The sequence below is a fragment of the Protopterus annectens genome, chromosome 2.part2, assembly GCF_019279795.1.
Source record: "Protopterus annectens isolate FY-2018-M chromosome 2.part2, PAN1.0, whole genome shotgun sequence".
NCBI lineage: Eukaryota > Metazoa > Chordata > Ceratodontiformes > Protopteridae > Protopterus > Protopterus annectens.
This window is the reverse complement of record NC_056730.1, coordinates 640,149,873-640,173,042: the sequence shown is the minus strand read 5'-3', so window position 1 is coordinate 640,173,042 and position 23,170 is coordinate 640,149,873. Positions and strand designations below refer to the sequence as shown.

General features: G+C 39.4%; 1 protein-coding gene across 5 annotated transcripts in view; it reads left to right on the top strand.

Moving 5' to 3' along the window:
• Positions 1-23,170, top strand: part of DYSF (dysferlin) — a 3,914,743-nt gene that overhangs the window by 2,965,746 nt on the left and 925,827 nt on the right. For all 5 annotated transcript variants that reach the window (XM_044064060.1, XM_044064063.1, XM_044064061.1 and 2 more), the window contains one exon: positions 11,051-11,080. In XM_044064060.1, coding sequence (XP_043919995.1) covers positions 11,051-11,080 — 30 coding nt within the window. The remainder of the gene's footprint in view (positions 1-11,050; positions 11,081-23,170) is intronic.

Sequence of the window (23,170 nt, the reverse complement as noted above, 5' to 3'; positions counted from 1 at the left end):
CTGTGGGGTAATTGTGGTGTGGAAGAGCCTTCAGCAGATACTGAGGCATGTCATCAGAAGTAGTGACAGACTCATGGCAATCAGACTCCAGTGGACAAATAGGGCAATATTCATAATTAGCGTACACCTCACAGTATGCTTGTGAAAGCAAGGAAAAGAGTACATTCAGACAGTTGCTACATAAAGCAGGACAACACGAGTTGTTTTTGTTAAGGGAGACCTGAATGCACATAATGGGGCAGACAGAACAGGATATGAGCACTACCTGGGTTCACGTGGATGGGGCAACAGGAATAAAGAAAGAAAGGCCATTCTAGACTTCTGTCTGGCAAATGGCTTGACAGTGGCCAAGACATGGTTCAGGAAGAGATACAATCACAAGATCACATACAAGAGTAGCCAACATGCAACTTAGATAGCCTTCTTTCTGTTAAGGAAAGGGCATTTGGGTAGAATCAGCAATTGCAAAGTCATCTCTGGATTGGAGAACCTGTACTAGAAATCACTAATCTGTTTTTTTAATTGCCCACAGCCAAGAAATTAAACATTTTATTTCTTAATTTGTAATCAAGGTAAGCCCACAGCATAAACCACTGGTTGCCATGAACAGCTGCAAGCAGTGGTCACAGAAGACCCTAAGGTCAACTGAGACTATGCTGAAGACCAGGAACTTGACTGGAGAGAAAGTATAAGAGTTTATGGAATTACTCAGGGCTATAGCACCTCCGAAGATGAGCACACAGGTGGAGTTGAAGAAGAATGACAGCACCTCAAAACAGCATGTGTAAGGAGTATAGAACAGATATAAGGCTGAGCCAGGTATGGAAGCAAGGTGCATAAGGAACGCTGATGGTGGAATGCAGAAGTTTAGGAAGACATCAAAAGAAAGGAGGAGGGCCAGACTGAGAAGAAATGCTGGCTGGGTAACAAAGAGGCTAAGAGTTGCAGTAGCAAAGAACAAGGCATCAGATGGTAGCATCTTCTGGAAGGTGACTCAGTAGATGGCAAGAAGAAACTCTATCAGGCTGCAAGGCAAAGACAGAAAGATAAAAAAGATAGTCAGATATCCTTCATAAGGGGTGCCAACAACAATCTGCTCACCGGTCTACATGAAACCAAACGCAGATGGAAGGAATACATCCAGCAACTTCTAAATGAAGAAAACTCCACAGAAGCTGTGCTGTCTGTAATGAAACAGGAACTGTAGCACACCCTAGAAGAAGTAAGATCATCAATAAGGAAAACGAAGTCAGGGAAAACAGCAGACGTAGATGAGGTCACACAGACATGATAAAGATACTAAGTGAGATGGGGAGAAATGGTTCCCAAGGGTACTCATAGCAGTATGGAATATCTCAGATTACTAAAGAATAAACTTTCTAGTGCCAGTCACAAGAGAGGGGACATTCACAGTTGTTGGCATTACTGAGGGATTAGAATTATGTCATACTGCATGAAAGTTCTGGAGAAAGTGACCGATAAATGAATATGCAGGGTAGTAGACAGTAAGATGGGAGGTGAGCAGTTCAGATTCAGATTAGGATGCAGCATAACTAACCTAATGTTTGCAGTGAGACATACGACAAGTTCGCAAGAAAGATGATTTAGGCAGCCCTTTGATGTCCAAGAAACAGTGGTAGAATTAGTGCAGGCTATGTACAGAATCCAGTGACATAGTTATGAACAGTGTTCGGGCTCACACAGGGGATCCCAGCAGGAGTGTGGGTGCATCAGGATTCAGCTGTCAGCCCACTGTTTTTCATATTGGTGATGGCCTACATTAGCCTACTGATCAGAGGGGACAGATCAACACAGCTGCTGTATGCAGATGATGTGGCATTACAGGCACACTCTGGACAAGAACTTCAGAAAATGATGGGGGAATGGAATGCAAAAACTGAAGGCACATAGGTTGAAACTGCAAGTACAGGTGACAGTTGTAATGGCAGCAAATTGGGAAAGTCAAAACAAACTGAAAACTGAGATAGAAGGGAAGAGACTGAAACATGTTAATAGCTTCAAGTATCCAGGGGGGATGGTTGAGGAGAAGGGAAGTCAAAGCTAGAATCAGAGGGGCTGCAACCAATTGCCAGAGAGTATTAGTGTATAACAGAAGATTGCCAAAGTAGCTGAAAAATAAGGTGTACAATGAAGGCAGAGTAGTTGAGGAAGCTAAAGGTGATGGAAATGAAGTGTCTGAGATGGGTGGGATGCACACTGTGAGACAGCCACATATGTGGACATGAAAGCAGAACTGTTAGTAGCTCCAATTGTAGACAAAGAGAACAGATTATGTTGGTTCAGACACGTGCAGGAAAGCAGAAGACAATCTGGTGAAAAGGATTTTGCCACAGAGAGGAAGAATGCAAGGGACTCTAACAAAAAGATGGATTGAGTCTGTTAGAGAAGACCTGCAACAAGACTTCTGCAACAGTTAGTATTCAAAAATAGTTCCAATACCTGATGCTAAAAATCAAATTTCCATCTTTTCATTTTGAAGACGGAAAAAGTATGACTACCCAGTTTCTGATAATAGATTAAAGGGAGTGCGATGATGTGAGGTGGTGCCAGCTGTGCCAGAGGGAGTAGGACAGTGCATGTGTAACATATGCCAGCACAGCTAGCTGGAGTTTTGTAAAGAAATATGTCATTTGAATATCAAACTGATTTGTACAGATGCTTGTGTTAAAATGTATTTGCAAAGTTGCTTGTGTTAAAAATATATCAACAGTGGGTCCTGCTGGACAGAAAAGAAATATACATATATGCCAGACTGTATTGTTGTAACTGATGAAATGTATATATTTTAACAGAGAATACGGGAAGGGAAGGGGTTAAGCTCAGCCCAGCTAACCTTAAGAAAAATAGCCTGGAATTAAATTAATTGGGTTAGGCCATAAAGCTTTTTTCTCACTGGTCTGAATGCAGCTAGAGAATGGCTTGTTAGTCTCTGTAGAAATGGACGAAGTGTTGCAATTGTTTTAAACTTTACAGATGCTGTAATAAACGTTAGCTAAAGTTCTCTGTGTGTATTGTGATGGATCAGTGACAGATCCTGGCTCAGTTTCTAGTGAGGGGGTATTGTGGGAGCCATAGAGTCAGGTGACCAGATGTGATGTCACTCTGTAGCCAGCGCTGAAATTGTATTTGAATACTAGTGAAAGATGTGATGTGCACACTGTTTTTGGGACCTGACAAAGACCCTCATCCACTTCATCTTGCCTTGCTTTAGTAAGTAACTAGGGAACAATAATTCTTCATTCAGTTAGAGAAATACAGAGAGGTTAGCTAAATGTAGATCTGATGTTGGCATTTTCATTCTTTCACGACATGTGGGTTTTGGATCCAACCTCAGATCTAACTCAACTGCTTTCAAAAGTTTAGGCTCAGAAGCTCGAGCTCCTCCCCTACCCATAATGCCTCATCCCCCCTTGGTTACCTCAGACCTTGTTTGCTGCTCTTAGGAGAAACATTGAAGTCCACTGACTCGAGCTCCTTGTGAGAAGTTTTTGGTTTTCAGTAAAGTTATTTGACTTTCTCATGTAGTTTTTCCTATACTGCTAATCTAGCCCACCTCTTAACCTGTGTTTCTGGCATATAATATAAAAAAAGTCGTAGCTTAGTAGTTTTGCATACACTGATGTGTTCTGGTGGAAATTGTTCTTTCCCTTTTTCTTCCTTCTTTTTTTCTTCTTCCTTCTCTAAGTCTTGTAGGATGTCTGAGAAGCCTTTAGGTTTTAAAAAGCGCACTTCCTGTGGGCACAAGATTCCCTTATCTGATGCCCACAAGGAGTGGGTATATTGTCTCGGCCCTACTCACCTGAAAGCCTCCTGCTCCATCTGCTAGGGGTTTCACCAGAGAGCACTGGCTGACAGGAGAAATAAACTCATTTTGAAGGGCCCTTTACCTTCTTTGGCACCCATCTGCAGAGTCTTCTTCTTCAGGGGCTCAACCCCCTTCAAAGAAACATAGAGAAGACAGGGAATGCAGAAGATGCACCCCGGAGAAGTCTGCTTCCTCGTCTTCAGATGAGCCTCCAGCCAAGGCTCCTAAGGTGTTGGACCCCAGACCCTCGGATCTGAGTAAGTTCTCCCATTCCTCTCCTCGGCCCCAAGCTCCTTTACCTTTGGAGCTTCCTCCTCCTACCACAAGGTCTCCCCATAAAGAGAGATCTTCAGGGGGTTTGTCCAGAATACCTTCCAGAGCACCATCTGTTAGTTCTTCCCACAGCATTTATAAATTAGAGGTGGACAGATTGATGAGGCAGTTCCTTCAGATGCAGATCCAGATGGGGTCTTACCAGCTCTGTTCCCTACCTGGACCATTGGCAACCAGTCACCTTTTAGACCTTTAGCTCCTTCTCAGATCTGACCTGCTAATTTGGAGCTCTAGGATTTGAATGCCCTGAGAGCCAAGGTGACAGAGCCGATAGTGGATCTCTCTTCAACTCCGATATCTTCCCTGACTCGCTCAGTCCCGACTATGTCAGGGCAGAGCAGCCCTCGGAGCCAAGGCCTCAACATCTGCTCCTAGGGGTTGACCTTGACTCAGACATTTTCGGAGCCATCTCTTTCCCTTGGAGTGTCAGCATTCGACAACTTGGCCGTGGCTTCCCTCTCAGAGAGGAGGACTGGAGGGGCTCGGGGATCCGCTGCCTGGTAGTTTCAGCTCTGGGAGGATGGTCTTTGGTGTCTCCAGCTCATTCTGCTTTCCTTGTGGTTTGAGGGTTTTCTCCATGCCCAGGAGATCCTCAGCTCCCACTCTTTCAGATCCACTTCTTACCCCTTGGAGACTGTTTCTGAGACCTCACCACTGCCCATCTCAAGACAGCCAGCCCAGCAAAGTCTGCAAATACTTCCACCTTTGGAACCCCAGATCTCTTTTGATGTTTTCCCTGAACTTCCACTGAGGAGATTCCCCAGAAAAGAAAGCGCAAAAGGAGGGATGATTTCAAGGAAGGGGGAAGGGTCCCCCAGATCTTCACCTGGAGATTTCTCCTTTGGAGACATCTTGGAATTCCGGTGCCATAGTGGTGGATGGTCTTCCCAAAACTCTACCCTGGTGGAAATGGTGTTCTTGGAGGCTTTCAGCTCCAGCCTGTTTACATCTTGGGTGTCTCCGCTGCTGCTGCATGCATCGACCTAGTATCAAGCAGAGCGTGGAATAATATGAACATGGTAGAGCATATCCCCAAGCATGGAGATAAAATCCTTAGTGCTCCCCCTGACCGAGCCCATTGGACTGAAGAAATCCCAGTAAATGCCATGGTTGCTATGGCAGCCTCCAAGAAGGAGCTGGCCTGAGAAAACTCCACTGTTCATTTCCCTAACAGGGAGTCTAGGACCATGGACAGATTCTGCAAGTGAGTTTACTTTAACTGTACATTCACCTTACGAACCTTAAACTACCTTTCCCTTTTTACTAGGCTACAGAGGGATTTAAACAAAGAACTGTCTAGCTCAGTCACAGAGACCATGTCTGATGAGGAGAGGAAATCCTTCTCCTCCAGATTGGCCACTTTACAGTCAATTTCCAATGCGTCAATGAGGTTAGTCTCCCATGTGGCAGAAGGCATCTCAAGGGCTCCCAGTTCCAGCATTTCTATTTGGCATCATGCCTGGATCTGGCTGTGTGACTTTGTGGAACCTTTCAAGGCATCTTTCCTCAATGCCCCCTTTGATGGATCATCTTTGTTTGGGCCCACTGTTAAAGATATATTCTCCCATAGTGAGAAAGATGGAAAGACCCTGTCTGGCATTGGCATTGGGCTGTGTTTTTCTACCCCCAAAGGTCTTTTTGCAGGAATCGGGGCAGGGCTGTGGTTCAAAAAAATCTCAGGGTCCTTTTCAAGAATCTTAGGGAGAATATTCCCCAGAGGCAGAGGGGGAAAATGTTACAATGCCATCCACATAGCAGAGGGGGTCTACAAAACCAAGGGTCTTGGGATTCCTACTTGGACTGGCCCTTTCAGCAGTCCTGAAAGGTTGCCCAGCTGTCCCTCTCTGGAGACAATCAGGGGGTGCTTATCCTTGCACTCAGACGTCTGGCTACCAGGCACACATGATTGGTGGGTGCAAAGGATCATATCCACAGGATACACCATTCCCTTTTTAAAACTCCCTTTTTAAAACTCCTTGAACCAAAAAGTTCTCTCCCAGGTGCTCCACCCAAGAGAGGCAGCAGAGTTGGAGATCTCAAAGCTGCTCCAAAAAAGAATCATTCAGATTATCCTGCCAGATCAACTTGGATCAGGCATTTACTCAAGATTCTTTGCAGTACCAAAAAAGACAAGGGAACTCAGGTCCATCTTGGATCTGACATCCCTGAACAAGTCAGTAAAAAACACAAAGTTCAGGATGGTTACGGTCCAGTCCATGCTACCATTTTTGAAAATGGATGACTGGATGTGCTCAGTAGACCTGAAGGATGCATACTACCACATCAAGATGGACAGGCACTTGAGAAGGTATCTACGCTTCAGGCTGGGAATCAGTCATTTTCAGTTCAGAGTGCGTCCCTTTGGTCTCACCACAGCCCCCAGGGTGCTCAGCAAATGCATGATGATAGTTGCAATCTTAGACTCAAGGATTCCATATATTTCCATACCTTAGGTGACTGAATCCTAACTGCTGCAGCCAGGCATCTACTCATTTGAGCCAGGGACTATCTGTTGCAACTAGCTCCTACCTTGGGCATAACAATCAGCATACAAAAATCTCAGCTACAGCCAGTTTAGATTACATATTTCATTGGGGCTCATTTGGATATGACCAAGACCTTGGCTTTCCTTACTCTGGACAGGACTTTTAATCTAAGACTACATATTGGACAAACTTTGGCAATCTGGATTCCTCCAGAAAAAGTAGTACTGAAGGCCCTGAGCTCCATGGCTGCCACTATAACTCTGTTACCAACAGCACATCTACACATGAGAATTCTGCAATGGACCTTAGCAGTCCAGGGGTCATTAAATCAACACCGCCTCAGCTACCCAGTCAAACTGTCACAAATGTGCAAAGATTCTCTCACCTGGTGGTTTCATTCCTCGGAGGTTCTTTATGGACACCCCTGTGTTCTTCATGCCCAACACCACATTGACCATGGATGCCTCTCAGGTGGGGTGAGTGGGCATTTCCTGGGTCAGATGGTCCAAGGCAGTTGGACGTCGCAGGAGACCAACTTGCATATCAATGTCCTGGAGATGAGAGAGGTCCTTTTAGCATTGCAGGCATTTCACAGATACCTTCCTCCAGGGACTATTACGATACAAATGGACAATATGTCAGTAGTTTGGTACATCAACAAACAAGGGGGAACCAGATCCTACCTCCTGTGCCGAGAAGCAATGAGAGTGTGGCAGTGGGCAATCTCTACGAACCACTTTTTGCTTGCAATGCACATTCTGGGGTAGTGCAACATTCTAGCGGATAGGCTCAGCAGAGTCTTATTGATGCCTCGTGAGTGGTCTCTGAATCAGTCAGTGGCAAACATGGTCTTCCACAAATGGGGTTAATCTTGCTGTGATCTCTTCGCATCTCCCCACAACAGCAAGTGCAGCAAGTTCTTTGCCTTGATCCCCCCTCAGGAACAGTCATCCAGGGTTGCTGTGATCCATGCTTGGCCTCCTGGATTACTTTAGGACTTTCTTCCTCTGTCTTTGATCCTCAAATGTCTTCAGAAAAACTTCCAAGTTGAAGAGCAAAGTGATTCTCATTGTTCCGTTTTGTCCTCAGCAAATCCGGTTCACCTTCCTTTGCACTCATCTGATTTCCCCTCCATGGATGCTCAAACCATGTCCAGATCTGCTATCCCATCCATCAGGGCAAATTTACCCTGATCTTCCAGGTCTGAAACTAACCTCATGGTTTTTCCAATTCCAATGATGGCTAGATTGGCCAGGCTTTCGTCCCCAATATGAAATGTTCTGATCTCCTCCCACAAATCTTCGACTAGGAGAATTTACGAAAACAAATGGAGAAGATTTTCTATTTGGGTTCAACAGCAGCAATTAGATCCTTTCACTGCTCCTGTTCCAGCAGTGCTAAATTTCCTTGCTCATATTTTTTATGCGGGGGCCAGTCATTCCCCTATAAAAGTGCCATTGGCAGCCATTTCAAATTATCTTATCGGAGAAAATTCATTATTTTTGGCCTCATCCAAATTGTGTAAGGCCTTTCTTAGAGGTACTTTCCTTCTTTGTCCTCCTGTCAAAGATCCAACACCTCCTTGGGCTCTAACTATGATTTTACAGGCTCTGGTTCACCCTCCTTTTGAACCATTAGCCAAAATAGATTTGAAATTCTTATCCTGGAAGACTATTTTTCTAGTTGCTATCATTTCTGCAAGAAGACTATCTGAATTGCAGGCTCTGTCCTGTAAATACTCCTATTTAATTTTTCATAGGACAGAGTGACTTTACGTACTAATCCATCCTTTCTACCTAACGTTGCGACTGAGAACAATATAAATCAATCTATCAACTTACTAGTCTTTTTTCCCAGTTTCCAAAACAAAGGAGAATATACTCTTCATCTGCTGGCTGCTCATAGACAGTTGTGTTTTTATCTAGACAGAACTAAATCTTTCAGAAAACCTGACCAGTTTTTTATTTCTTTTTCGGATGTCATTTCTGTATAAATCCAAAGGTGTTTCTTTACCTCAGTGAATCAAGGCTCATTCTACTAGATCAATGGCAACTTCTCAAGCTTTTTGGGCTAAAGTTTCGACTGATGATGTTTGTTGGCTGCCTTGTGGTTAAATTCTCACACTTTCACTTTCACTACAAACTGGACATTGTGTCTAGAAATAGAGCTGCTTTTGGTTCTCCAGTACTCCAGAATATCCTTCCATGAAGGCCACCCAGGGTTATTGTAGCTGGGGACTCTGTCCCACAGGTCAAGGAAGAATGAAAATGACATCAGATAAAGAAGTTAAGTACTTACCATACTGTTCCATCTGTGCTGTCCTTTTTTATGTTTCTTCGACCTTCTCTCCCTTTTTTCCGCATGTCCCTCTAGTGAGTGATCTGACAGATATACTTATAAGAACCTATGTTCCTTGTTGAGCTCCTGTTCTTTCTCTACTCTTTTTAAATACATTTTCAGAATTTATGTACATTGTCTATATTATGGTATAATTAGTAAATATGGTAGCAGCAAACTCAATCTGAGGTAACCGGTGGGAGGATGAGGCATTATGGGTAGGGGAGGTGCTTGAGCTTCAGAGCCTAAGCTTTTGAAAGTGGCCAAGTCAGATTAGAGGTCAGATCCAAAACCCATAGGTTGAGGAAGAATGAAAAAAGACAACACAGATGGAAAGTTATGGTAAGTACATAACTTTTTTTTTTATATATCCATCTGAGTCTTTCCATCGATACTGTTTTTTATATTTCCTGTGAATGAAACTCGACTGTGTATTGTAAATATTCAGTATTTTCTAGTTTTTTGTTTTTTTATTATTAAACATATCTAAACCCTTTATTGTGGCTGGTCTTTTAGAAAATATTTAACCTTTGAGCGTACTTGCATTTATTTAGTGGCACTGTGGCTCCACATTCTTGAATGTTTTGCTGCTTAGTTAATACTACCATTTGTATAAGTATTAATTTTACTAAGTGTAATTGGGTACCCTTGTAAGTTTCTTAAAGTTACTGGCTTTGGGTGTTCTGGTGACAGTAAATCTACCTTATAGTCTGGGTGGAGATGTCAGAGTGGGTAAGCTATGCCAGCCTTTCCCAGGTGTGTGTGTGTGTGTGAAAATACAAATATCAAGAGAGAGTGTGTGTGTGACAGCTACTTTGAATAGGGACACTGAGAGCACTGATTTCACAGAGAGGGTGGTAGAGGACTTGGCTTGTAACACCCAGCTAGGGACTTAGCTCTGAAGTGGTCAGTGGGGAGTCTTATTTGGGGCCTGGAGAGAAGGCCCAGTCCCAGGACTGGAGTGTGCATTCCCTGTGTGCTTTTAAGGGAAACTGTACTTGGTGCAGAGAGCTGCATCTGAAAGTAGTGTGTGTGCCTATTTTTCTCAGTGTATGTATCCCACTGGTGTCAGTGTTGAGGATTGAGGCTCCTTGATCACTGACCCAGAGGAGGGATGTCACAGGGAGCTTAATATGCACATTACAGAAAATACTTAAATAGCACTGTAAAGAATATTTCAGATTTCTGTAAAGGAGACAGTCTTTTAGGTTTCATATGAAGTACTCAAGCATGATTTGCCGTCCAAATTGTCAGATATCAGTGGTCATTTCATTTTATCTGATCACTTAAGATTCAGATATGTATTTTTCCCATTTTAACACTATTAACTGCACACATTGCACAATGACGTGTGCACATACAGATATAAAAGAAAAAATAAACTGTTTCAAAAATGTTACCCTTTCCTGCATTATACATACATGATATAATTATTATTCAGTTTAATATGACATGGATTGCTCAAGTCCTGCCTTTACTGAAATGTCACTCCTCCTCCTCCTGAATATTGTTCTGTGTATAATGTTCCCATGAATCCCATTTATTTCTATGTAATTTGCTCTTTCCATATTTAAGGATCCCACCCCCAGTTCTTTTATTTTGTTTACATGCAATAATTCTGTTACAGTTGCTACTGATTTTGTTTTTTTGTTTTTGTAGTAATTGCTTTTTTGCTGGCACTAATGTTCAAATTAGTAGGGCCTTACTATGCCTATACAATTCAGTTTCTGTATTCCATCAAATCATTTCCTTGGTTAGAATAATTTGCTCCTCCAAATTTCCTGACAAAACACCCTGGAGGGATTTTTTAAAATCTACCTACTTATTTTGAACACCTCTTATGCCACTTTTCACAGACTATTACTAGTAATATCCTGTTTATATTAAGATGTATGAAATCTCTCTGTGTAGTGTAAATCTACAGTGCTTTACAAGTATTTAATTGATTTGCTATTATCTTTGCTTTGTTACTTCTACTTTTATTTTTCTGAATTTCAGCATGTTGACTAATTACTCTCTTTGATTATGAAAGTAAACTAATTTTGTTTCCCCCCCATTTTATCCACAGCCTGCTGTTCATCATATTCCTGGTTTAGAGGTATAGTATAACTTTTACACTGAATCCTTTATCCAAGCAATTAACTTTATGGTAACACAGTTATAATGTTCAAAATGTATTCTTCCATTTCATCAGTACAAATGAATATTCTGCACAGGTCCTTCCTTGACTTCATTTGATTTCCTTGTTTATTTGGAAATGCATTCAGAATTTCCAAAGAAGTTTGTGATTGCTTCATATCTCTTCATTCCTACTAAGTGTGGCAATGATTTTTTCTTGGCAGTGTAGCATATATTTAATTGATTAAATGCCTGGCCATTATGTTTTTTTTTCCTTGAAACACACGCTACATTTTGAACCTTCTTGTCTCGACTGTCAGTATGACTGAATGTTAAAGAGTGTCTTGCAGGACTTCCTAATGAAGGATCACACATACTTGTTTGACAAGCACAAGCTGTTAACCTACCTTTCCAGTGACCATACATGTCAACGATATCCAGGAACATCAACAACTAAACAGCTGCACAACTTCTTCTCAATTGCCTCGTTGGTATGCTCACTGTTTCCTTTCAGTTACTCAGCATCTCCTCTAGTATTTCTTATACCAGACTCCTGCGGCTAAAGTTAAACACTTTACCAGTAATCCACAGATGAGCAGGATCCTCATGTTTTCCTTCAGTATCTACCGTCTGTAGATGTGGTGACCATATCCAGGGATGTAATTATTCCACTGTACGTGGCTCTCAGCAGGCGGATTGTTAAGTCTAGTGGCCCATTTAGTATGTGCCTATTCAGGCACTTGTCACAACTGGACAGATCATAACACTTTCTCACTAAAAAGAAATCACGGGCCTAAATCACAGATTCTGTGCAGACTGTCTCAAAGCTGTGCCACTTCTAGGTATCATACAAGTTACTCAGGGTAACTTCTGCCTCACATTTAGATTGTCACATATCCTATCCTGTCAGACCTATTACACATTCGCAGGTCCAATGGTATCATAAATACCCACTCAAGGGATCTCAGTTTCTTTTTCAACAAAATATGATCACAGAGAAAACCTCTTCTAGAGAACTGTCTTCCATTCTGCATAAAGCAAAGTACTTATCTTACTCTGTTCAAACATAATTTAGATGGATGAATGGATGGGAACCACATGTTTACCCCCATTTTAGCACCTGTGTCCCTTTTGGATAGGGAAACAAGTAAATGTCCTAACATAACCTTGTTCTGCCCACCGGGGCCATTAGGATGTAAAATATAAAGGCAAAAGTCTACTATTAGAATATAAGCAGACACTTTTTAAGATCCTCACAGATCAGAAGCCTGTGAACCTATGTAGTCTCTGCACTGCTTTTCAGAAATAAATAACTAGATAGATAAATATTTAAAGAAATAAATTTAGGTAAGATGTTAATCTACAGATAGCATTCCCACACTCAGGTGGTATTTCATAGGTTTACCTCCATCACACAAATATGCACTATTCTTCCAGGTAATTCATAACCATTTATCCATGTCAGATGGGAACCAGTATGGTGTAATAGTGCATGTTTCAAAAGTTTTAAAAATATGTTCAAAATTGCACTGTATTACAGTTGTAAGATATGCTAGGCTGGGTGTAATACATTATTATTATTTATTTATTTATTTACATTTGTTGACCGGGAGAGTCCAACTGGACACAGGTCCATTTTCAGCAGATGCCTGGGGAGAAAAGCTCCACATTAAGTATTACTTGCATTATATAGTTAAAAAACATAGCATTTAAATATAGACATTAGTCCAGCTGAGGACATAAGACAAGAATAAAAAATAGATGTAAAACAGCTGTATAACATAGTACAATTTTAAAATATGGTGACATATACTAAACATGGTTACAGCTGTAGTTGAGATTCATCAGTGAACAATTGATACAATCTGTTTTTGAGGTACATAACAGCCATTAGCAGTTGTTGCTACAAGAAGTTAGTATTACATGGTAGTTACCTACTTTGGCAATACCCCCCGAGATTTTGCAAATAGGACAAGTCATGTCATCCCTGAGTAAATCCGACATTACAAATAGCCCTGCATTACATAGTTTAATTGTAAGTTATTCTGCAGCCCCGAAGTAAATACAAATATTTATGAAGATACTATTAAGATAAGAAAGACAAAAAAGGTACAGCATTTAACTTTGAAGAATTATATTATACTTTGCAAGCAACAGCATGCTTTAGCAGTAAATTATATTCAGGTGTGGGTGATCATGATTTTACCCATGAATGGTTTGGTTTGGTAAACTCTAGTGGCCAAACAAAAACAAGCATGAGCAAACCATCTGCACCAACACCCAAATGTGGATTACTGCTACTGTACAGTAACATTATTTAAAGAAAGAAAAAGAAAGGGTAGCCTTTTTATAATCTTATTGTATAAAGGAACTTTATTTCATGTCTGTCTTTAATGAAGCACCACGGACATACTTTAGTGCATGTATGTAAAACAAGAAGGAAAACTCAAGTATATCTCATAACCTTAAGTGAACTAGCACCTCGGCATCGTGCTTTCTTAGTGGAATCACAGTAACTACAGACATTCAGTTTTTGTCAATAGTAAGTCTACTATCCATGAACAAAAAAGTGAGGATTAGAGTTGAAAATCCCAGAAAGTACATATATTCAGTTTTGTAATAATTTTTTGCAATTAATCAATTATTCAAGTCTTAAGGTATGTAACATTACCAGTAAAAATAAACCCTGCTTCTTTCTGTAATAAAGTCTTAGAAATATTTAAAAATATATATTTCTACATGCATACATAATACAAATCTCAGCTGCTCAAAATCACTATTATTTTTATAGAAAAAATACTCAGTACAGAGCTAGTTGATGTACAATTTTTAATATTCCTCAGACACTCTAAAATCTGTAGTCTAAGCATCCTAGTAGCCTGTTGGACATAATTCTCACATGGATACTTCAGGGAATAAAGGCCACCAGATGTATAACATCCTTCATGTGTATTAAGAAACACTCTATTGCCATTTATCACACTCAACTTGGTTATTCAAACACACCAAACTCCATCGCCAACATAAACATCCTGCCCCCATCAAGTGACCACTGCCCAGTCACCTTTACAGTTGTCAATTAACCTATAAAATTACCACCAATACTAAAAGCCTTCAGAAACCAGAGTCGCACAAATATAAACAAACTCAGAACCTTTCTCACAGCCCACAAATGGAACCATATATTCCCCCTAAATGACCCAATACAGCAGCTGTAAGCCTAACCAACTTTCGACTCCATCTGCAAGACAATTTTTCCCACTTATCCACAGCCTTTTTAAACCCACTAAAACTGAATGGCTGTCCAATGAACTGAAGCGTCTTGTAACTCTGAGGAGGAAGCATGTCAGAAATGGAAGCAGGCTCCCACAACTGACAATTGCACCTCCTTTATAGTCTTGCATAATATAGCCAAGAAATCCATAAGAAGGCACAACAGAAACTCCAAACGAAACAAATTACCCTTATATATTCCCCTAAACACTTTTGGAAAGAGGTTAACCTGCTTACAGGAAGAAATCCTCCTCATGATACCCTGTCTACAAACACCATTCAATGTGGCAGTGCAAAACTTTCTCCAGAAGACTTCCTTAAAGAATTTAGCAGTCTCCTATCAATAAACTCCACATCTCCCACAGATCATGAATTGCCTACCTCACCACCACCATTCATTCCCTATTCCACTTCAGATGCATATCTCCCAAATAAGTTTCTATTCTACTTGAAAATATTTCTACTGATACCCTTCTTGGATCTGACAACATAGACCCCTGGTTTGTATATCACTGCAGAGAGCATCTATGTCTTCCTCTCACCCGAGTATATAATCTGTGTCTCACACAAAACATCATGCCACAGACTTAGAAAACTGTTCTAATTGAACCCCTCTCAAAGCAAACCAACCCAAAAGATGCCTCTCAGTTACATCTAATATTGATCCTTCCAATTCTGGGCAAACCTCTATAAAAGATGGTCTACACCTAACTCTCACTATCTATCCAGTAGTACCACCTACTGTCCTCCAAACAACATGGGTTCTGGCCTGAACAAAGTACTATGACAGTACCTTGTTCCAGAACTGATGGACATCCTTCTAAACTCTGATACTGGCCTCCTTACATATGCCCTATTTATAGACCTGACAGAGGCATTTGACCTCACTGACCACTGTCTTCTCCAAAACAAATTAATTGAAATCGATATCAGTCCAGACTTTGCTGCCTTATTTAAAAACTTTCAAATTGATAAGACACTTCAGAGTTAAAATAGGATCCTACTGTTCAAGATCTGCACCTATTACCAAATGACTCTTTAATGATCTTTGACCTACACAACCATTCCATAGTGACAATCTCCACCTTCAAATACCTAGGACTGTGGCTTGATCAGCCACTAAATTTCCATTTGCGCATAGACAAAGTGAGAACCAAAATAAGCTTCTTCCTCTTCTGAACCAAAAAGATCTCCCATTTTCTTTCCCAACCAGTCAGAACAACCATTGGCAAAAGAGTTTTCCTTTCTCAACTTGAATATGGGCTCCCGATTTTTGCTTCTGCCTCTAAGGAAAAACATTGCCAGACTCCAGACTATTTCTAACAGATTTGCCATTTCATTACAAATGCACCTGTCTGCGAGCTTCGCTGTATCGCCAAAGAAAAAGCCAAATGGCTACCTATAAAACAGAGATGTAACATACTTTTAGGATCCCAACTCTACAAACTACTCCAGCTCCGCACATTTACTCCCTTTGCAGCTAAACGTCATGATAAAACTTCCTTATATAACAAGAGACACTACTCACAAGCCGCACCAACGTTCATTACCCCTAGAACCAAACTCTACAGTATGGCACATGCTTTCTCCTCTCAGGCACTTGCTCATTGACAAGCTCTTCCTATCGATATTAAGTAAAATCAACACTTATTCAGAATGCAACTCAAAAAACACTTCTTCATCCAATCCAAATGCTTTTGCTTCAACACAGGACAAATCACCTAACCTACCTCCTTTTTGAGTCTCTTCTCCTCTCTCAAGATTCTCTGAATATTAACCCACTTTAGAAACTAATGTATATATTGTACATTGTACTCTGCTTGATTGTACATTCCACTGTGCTTGTTCACTGGAACGTGTATACACATTTTTTTCTATGGAATTAGTCTGAACTGTTCTTTTATTGCTTACATTTCTGTATTTTTTGTTTGTGAAATATTTTGTATTTCACTGGGGTTGAGCATGAAATTTGTCAGTATTGATCAGTGCAATACCTAGATAAACAATTATAAATAACTAAATAATTATATAAGTAAATACTATTAACAGTATTGTTGTCATTTTGTAGACAAACACTGCAGCCCTTATAGACAGTAGTAGGAATGCATGAGATGTCATTAGTAGAAAGTACGACAGGATGGCTAAGTCATAGGACTTGGGAAGAATTTCTATAAGAAATAGATGGACCATCAGGTAAATGTTAACAAGGATGGAGTCCCTAAGTAAAATGTGATGATTTTTTTTTAAATTCTACTAATACTTTCTATGATGGGAGCGAAGCTTGTCACAAAATGTATTCCCACCTTAGGAATATCCTTCATATGTCTGAAGTTCACAAGACTCCCTGTGCATGTATGCTTATGTAGTGTAACAACCTTCTGTCATGTGATTTACTACAAATGTCAGCAGTAACTGTATTGTAACAGTACTGTTTGTGCACAGGATCTGCATGCCTAAAGGAACTCACAGTGTGGCAGGGATCATATAAAATCACCAAGGTGTGCACTTGTGGCTAACAGGAAAGTATTAGCAGCTGCAGGTTTCCTGCACAAAGTATTATACTGAGTATTATGTTTAGTGAATAATAATACTATTCAATCTTATGGTAGCTATCTGCTTCCGTAGAAGAAATAGCAAAGTTATTACAGTTAATACTGTCAAAAAATTAATCAGACTCTTGTATGTTTCTTTCACAATAAACAGCAGGTCATTTGTGTGATGTTTGTTAAGCACACAGTAGCACACTGTCACAGTAAAATATCGGTTATTTAAACAAAACGAGTCAAAGGGCAATCAGTTTGTAGCAGATGTGTATTGCACTGCTTTTTTAATATGTTACTGCCAGATGTTGTGGAGTTTTTTGTTTCTCCTTGAAATTCATAATTTATAGAGAGCATAACTTTTACAAACTGTACATAGTCTGTTAAATGTTTTCCTTTGTATGTTTTGCACAAGTAAGCATTGACTGTGTGGTTATCTCTATAGTGCTTCACAGCCTTATCTGTGGTATCTACTCCATTCACTGAAACCACTTCTGGTGGAGTAGAGTTGATCAGTATAAATAAAAAGAGACATTGATGAAAGCAGCAATCCTGTGTCTTGTACAAGAATACAGAAGCTGCTGTAACTCCACAGAAAAGACTTTCTCCAACTTGTGACCACCTCTGATTAGTTGGTACTATTTAGAAAGAAGGTATGGAGGTGCAGCCCTTCATGTGGATGGAGTAGGAGAATTCTCACCCACATAGTTTAAGAACAACATTTGTTGTTTTATGTGACATTATTTCTTACTCATAGCTCTTGGGTCTGTATTAGAACAATGAAAGATTAAAATGTTGAAGCGCCTAAATGCCGAAAATGCAGGACCTCAAACTCGCTATTGTGGGGGGTGCAGCCCCCCACCTCACTAAATATATATGGCAATGCCGAGATTGTATTATAGTGAGGAAAGGGCAAATATTCCTATCTTCACTGTACTGCGATCTTACAAAAAGCATGTAGAGGTCCGGCATTTTCTGCTTTTAGGCACTTCCGCATTTTAATCTTTCGTCATTCTAATATAGACCCTAGCTCTCAATGAATCAGAGAAAAATCTCAACAGAATCAAGGACAATCAGACGATTTTAAAATACTAGTACTATATTAATACTATTAACTTGAGACAGTGACAGAATAAGAGCATGTAAATTTATTAATTTTCTTAAGTAAAAGCCTTAACTAGTTATTGTCATTTATTAACTAATTTACCACCTTTTCTCCAAAAATCACCAGATTTAGGAGGGATTAAGAGGGGCAGAATTACAATTTGAGTTAAACTCAGGGACATCTCTACTGATGAAGAAGTACTTTCAGAAAATATTTGTTGATATCACTTTTCAGATTTAATGACTGAAAGTAAAAATAATAATAATCCATATTATAATTGTTTTATTTATCAGATTTAATGACTGAAAGTAGGAGTTGTAAATAAGAGTAGCACATATTGTCCAGTGTTAAATTGCAGTTAACCTGACATGATAATGAATTTCTCTATCTCAGAAGGAATGTAGTAGTTATTCTGATTAACTACCCTCTGTGATCCATTTTAAAGGGGAAGTTGCATGATGTTTACATTTTTACTGTAATTGAGAGCTAGGGGACATAGTTCTCATTCTAAGAAACAAATAACTAGGGAGAGATAACCACATGCAGGTGTTACCAAACTCTTATTTAAGGAACTCATTGCTGAGGGGCTACCTGAAGCAGTATATGCATTCTGCTTTTTGACACTAGTCTTAACATCTTCAAGAAATATGTAAATATACACAGACACTGGACACAAAACTCTTAGAAGGTAACATTTTGGGTGAAGATGTAGACACATCTACATGTATGTATGCTGAAGTTCTGGAGAACTCCTAAAATAAATCCACACAAAGTATGTGCAAAATCTAAAAAAATTAGAGACACATCCTAAAACAAAGGGCAATTACTTATGGTCCCTTCTGCAATCATCATATTGAAGTAATACGTAGAGTCAAAATACATGGTGCTCAGAAGGGGGTTTTACTAAACCTAGCCAGGCAAAGACCAAAAAATGTATTTTTAAATTGGCTATTTTATAGTTCAGAAAATTGATGCATACCTCATTGGTTATTATTTACTTACCAAGAGTAAAGGTAAGGGACATAGGCAGCAGACTAAACAGAATCTAGTATAGATATGACATGCTAGTAGTTCACATGGGAGTCAGCAATCTAATGGGATATGCACATCAGTTTGGAGGAACATCTAATATTGTACCATGCCTCTAGTTATGCAGTCTCACTTACTCGGTCAATGACTTGGAAAACTGGAATGAGAAGATGGTTAAGTCTGCATACCTCCAATGTCATTTGCTTGCTAGGATCATGATTCCCATCATTTTTTTCTGTGGAAAAAATTTTTTTCTGACTCAAACACAAAGATAATTCTGGATTACTCAGAGAAGTAGTAAAAAAGGTCAATAATCATCCCATCCACTCAGAACTAAACTTTTTTTCAGCCCCCAGGTTTCATGATCTTCAAGATCGTAATGACACATTCTCAGTATCATAAAAATAACACCAGACAGAACTTAAATTCTAAAACATTTGGCACAATATAATAATTATAAGGCATACCAGGATTGGCAATGATGCTGGATTTAGCCCAGACAGCTGCATGCATGTGATCTCTTAGCCTTCTCTCTCAAGATTAGTCCTGGCTATTTGAGTAAATTCCTTCATAACTTCAGCTACTCACAGGTATGTCAACTATATTCTTACCATGAAAAAAATATGTTTAGTGAAATTCTGCCTTCTGTTCAAGCAGCAGATAAGTTTATAATCAAAATCTTGACCTGCAGATATGGGTATACTACCACTAATAAGAGGACCGAGTGCTTGTCAAGCTGAAAAATATGTATAACCAGCCTACATGTTTTACATTTGGGGAACCAATTTATTACCCCAGGACTTGCTAACACTAAATTGTAAGCTTTCTGTCTGCATAGTTTCTTTTACGCCTACTCAAATTTCACCTGGAAAATATGACAGAATTTTCACAAAAAAGTTGTGAACATTGCCTTGTTAAATAAAAGAAGCTTTAAAAAGCTGATAGTCTCAAATCCTTTCTTTGTACAGGGAATATAGACCTTTCACCGAGTCTGAAACTTGTTTTAAAGATACTTATTGAATACTTAATTTACTTTACTTCCCTTCACTACTGAAGACGTAGCAGAACAGGTTTTGGTGTCACAGGACTTGGATATGACTACTTAAAAGTCTGCCTAATATTAGACATTCTACAATTACATGCATAAGGAAACTGCAGCATGATTTATTATTGCTGAATGATAAAATATTTGCTGCAGATTATAGCATTCATATGGAAGATTTTAGTCCTGCAGACCTTGATTGGAATAAGATAATTGCCACACCAGGAACAAACAGTTCTAATTATTACTGGATTTTGCAAAATCAAAATAAACTATATATAATAGTTCATAGTCTAGCCAGGGGTATAATATACTTATTGTTCAGTAATAATCATTATGCTTATTTGTTCACCATCCATCTCTGCTCCCCTTAGTACTTAAGAGTGACCATGAGACCATCTTATTTAACCTAAAATTAAAACACACAAAAAATGTGAAATATCTTTGTTATCAGATGATACAAAAAGAAATTACACTGAAATTAATGAATTTCTTTTTCAAACATATTGACATATTGAGAAATGTTTTTAATTACCAATATACTGCAGTATAAGATGCAAATAAACCTAGTTCTGACATTTTCTGACAATATCTTGAATCAGTGCATTTAAAATATTTATCTGTGAGACATAAATATACTAATAGCCTGAAGGGTGCCTTTTGCAAGTTTGTGAATCATGCTAGTGATTCAAACACCTGTAGAACTAAAATTAAAAGTAAGACTGCAGAATCTCAAAAGTGTTCCCCTTTCTTTGAGGTACAGTGATTTTGGAGTAGGTATCTGTAGCTAGGCGTGGCGTGGAAGGCACAATCTCTGTACACTTAGGGATGGATACAACCTACAAAAGCACTTGAAAGGTGTAATAGCCAGTTTCATGATTCACTTTCTTTTTATTTATTTCATTTTGTTTTTAAGTGTCAAAACTCACACTAACAAGTCTTAATTTCTGATAGGGATCCAGCCTAAAGAATAACCCCTATGATGAAAGTATGAAACTTACTAAAGCATATGAGAGGTAAAAAGGTGCACTGCCTCCTTCTAAAACAATCCCAACACAGAAAACAAAGCTCAGTCAACAACATATAGAATGATGATACTAAATTAATGAAATCAGTCAGATCAGAATGTTAAACGACTGGACTAGCATCCAAAGCTAAGGTATAAAAGACAACTAAAGGAAAAAGAGAGAATACAGTAGACTGTCAGTGAATAATGCTATTAACTGCAGCTATTTTGTCAGATACATTATGTGCCAGTTATATAAAATCTAATAAGTACTACCACAGGCAACAAGGACAATCCACCAACATTACAACAAAGATGCTGACCACTGCAATAAAAATGGCTACAAATGCTAGATCCATGGAGCCAAAATGTTTTCATGTCCATTTCCTCTACAGTATATGGAAACTATTAAAAACATTACACACTGTAGTAATGAATTCCTTGTATGTAAACATGTTCCAGAAGTCTGAAGTCATGCTACAACAGTCACTATAGACATAGGAGGTACTACATCTTGTCTACATCATTTACAGACCAATCAGCCTTACTACTCATTCATCAAAGTTATGGCACAGGCAATAAAAGAACTTATCCTAAAAGACAGTAGTGAACAGAATAGACTCAATGTAATATATAACAGTCAAGGCAAAATCTTTCATAATAAATTTGATGCCAGTTCAGAGACTGTTATAGTGGCACTTGAGTATATCTGCACATACCAAGAGCTTACCAAGACATTTAACACAGTCCACAATAAGGGTATTTATATCCTTAAATTAAGCAGTGGTCAGTAAGTTGCAATCTTAGTAGCTCAGCTGGTAGCACATTGATTTTTGGCGCTGACAGCTATGGGTTCTGTTCCTGCATCAGATCTTCTTTTCTTCTTATCCCTTCAGCTTTTCCCAGTTAGAGGTCACCACAGTGGAACAACGTTCTGCAGAACGATTAGCAGTAGAGTTTTATGGTGTCAAGTTGCCAGCCCGGCACCCAACCTTCCACAGAAGGCACACACACACACACACACACACACACACACACACACACACACACACACACACACACACACACACACACACACACACACACATACATCCATACCTAGGGCCAATTTAGAGTGTCCAGTCCACCTACAGCATGTCTTTGGGATGTGGGAGGAAACCCATGCAACTGCAGGAAGGACATGAAGACTCCGCACAGAAGGCACCCCAGCCAAGAATCGAACCAGAGTACCTCTTGCTGTGAAACGGCAATGCTAACCTGTGCACCACTGCAGCCACCCTAGTTCCTGCATCAGATAGTTTGATTAATTTTCTAATACTGACACTGCAGTGCAGAAGCATAGCTGGCTCAACCCACACCCTCTGCTGGTCCCATGAAATGTTTCTTTCACAGTAAAAGGAAGGTCACCCCTCAGCTCTTTAAGTGAAGAGCAAAAAAAAAAAAAGTCCATGCCATCTACTGGCACACCAACCTGGTGGCTTTTAAAAGCTGGTATTGTACCTAAGACTGATCAGGATCATGGCTGCCAATCACACTCTCAAACACTTTGAGTTATTTCTTCTTATCAACAGTCAACACACTCTCTTTCCTCAATCACCTTTTATTTCATACTCCCTTTCACTTATAACTTGTCTAATAAAATTCTCCACAAAAGCCTTCTGCTTTAAAAAAAAATTCAGACCTTTTCCTTCTGCCTTTTATTGCCCTTTTTTTCATTTTCTAATTCCTTCCATGGGTACACCAAAATAACTTTTTTTTCTTAAAATCATATCATACAATTATTTTCTGTTCCGATCAACTTCACTTACATTTAACTTCCATAACTTTATTTTATTGTCATATTCTTTTTCTTCTATCCTGCCCCTTTTTTCTTGTCTTTTGTTTTTCCCTGTTTTTTTTTTTCATTCCCTACTTTTCATATAGCATTGTATCTATCATTTTGTCTTTCTTTCACCTTTCTTATCACCCAAAATAAATGTGTAGATGATAAATGCATCACTGGATTTTATTAATTCAAACCACCTTCTTTATTATTATAAATTATCCCTCTTCTCACCAAGTTGAGCACGGGCCAA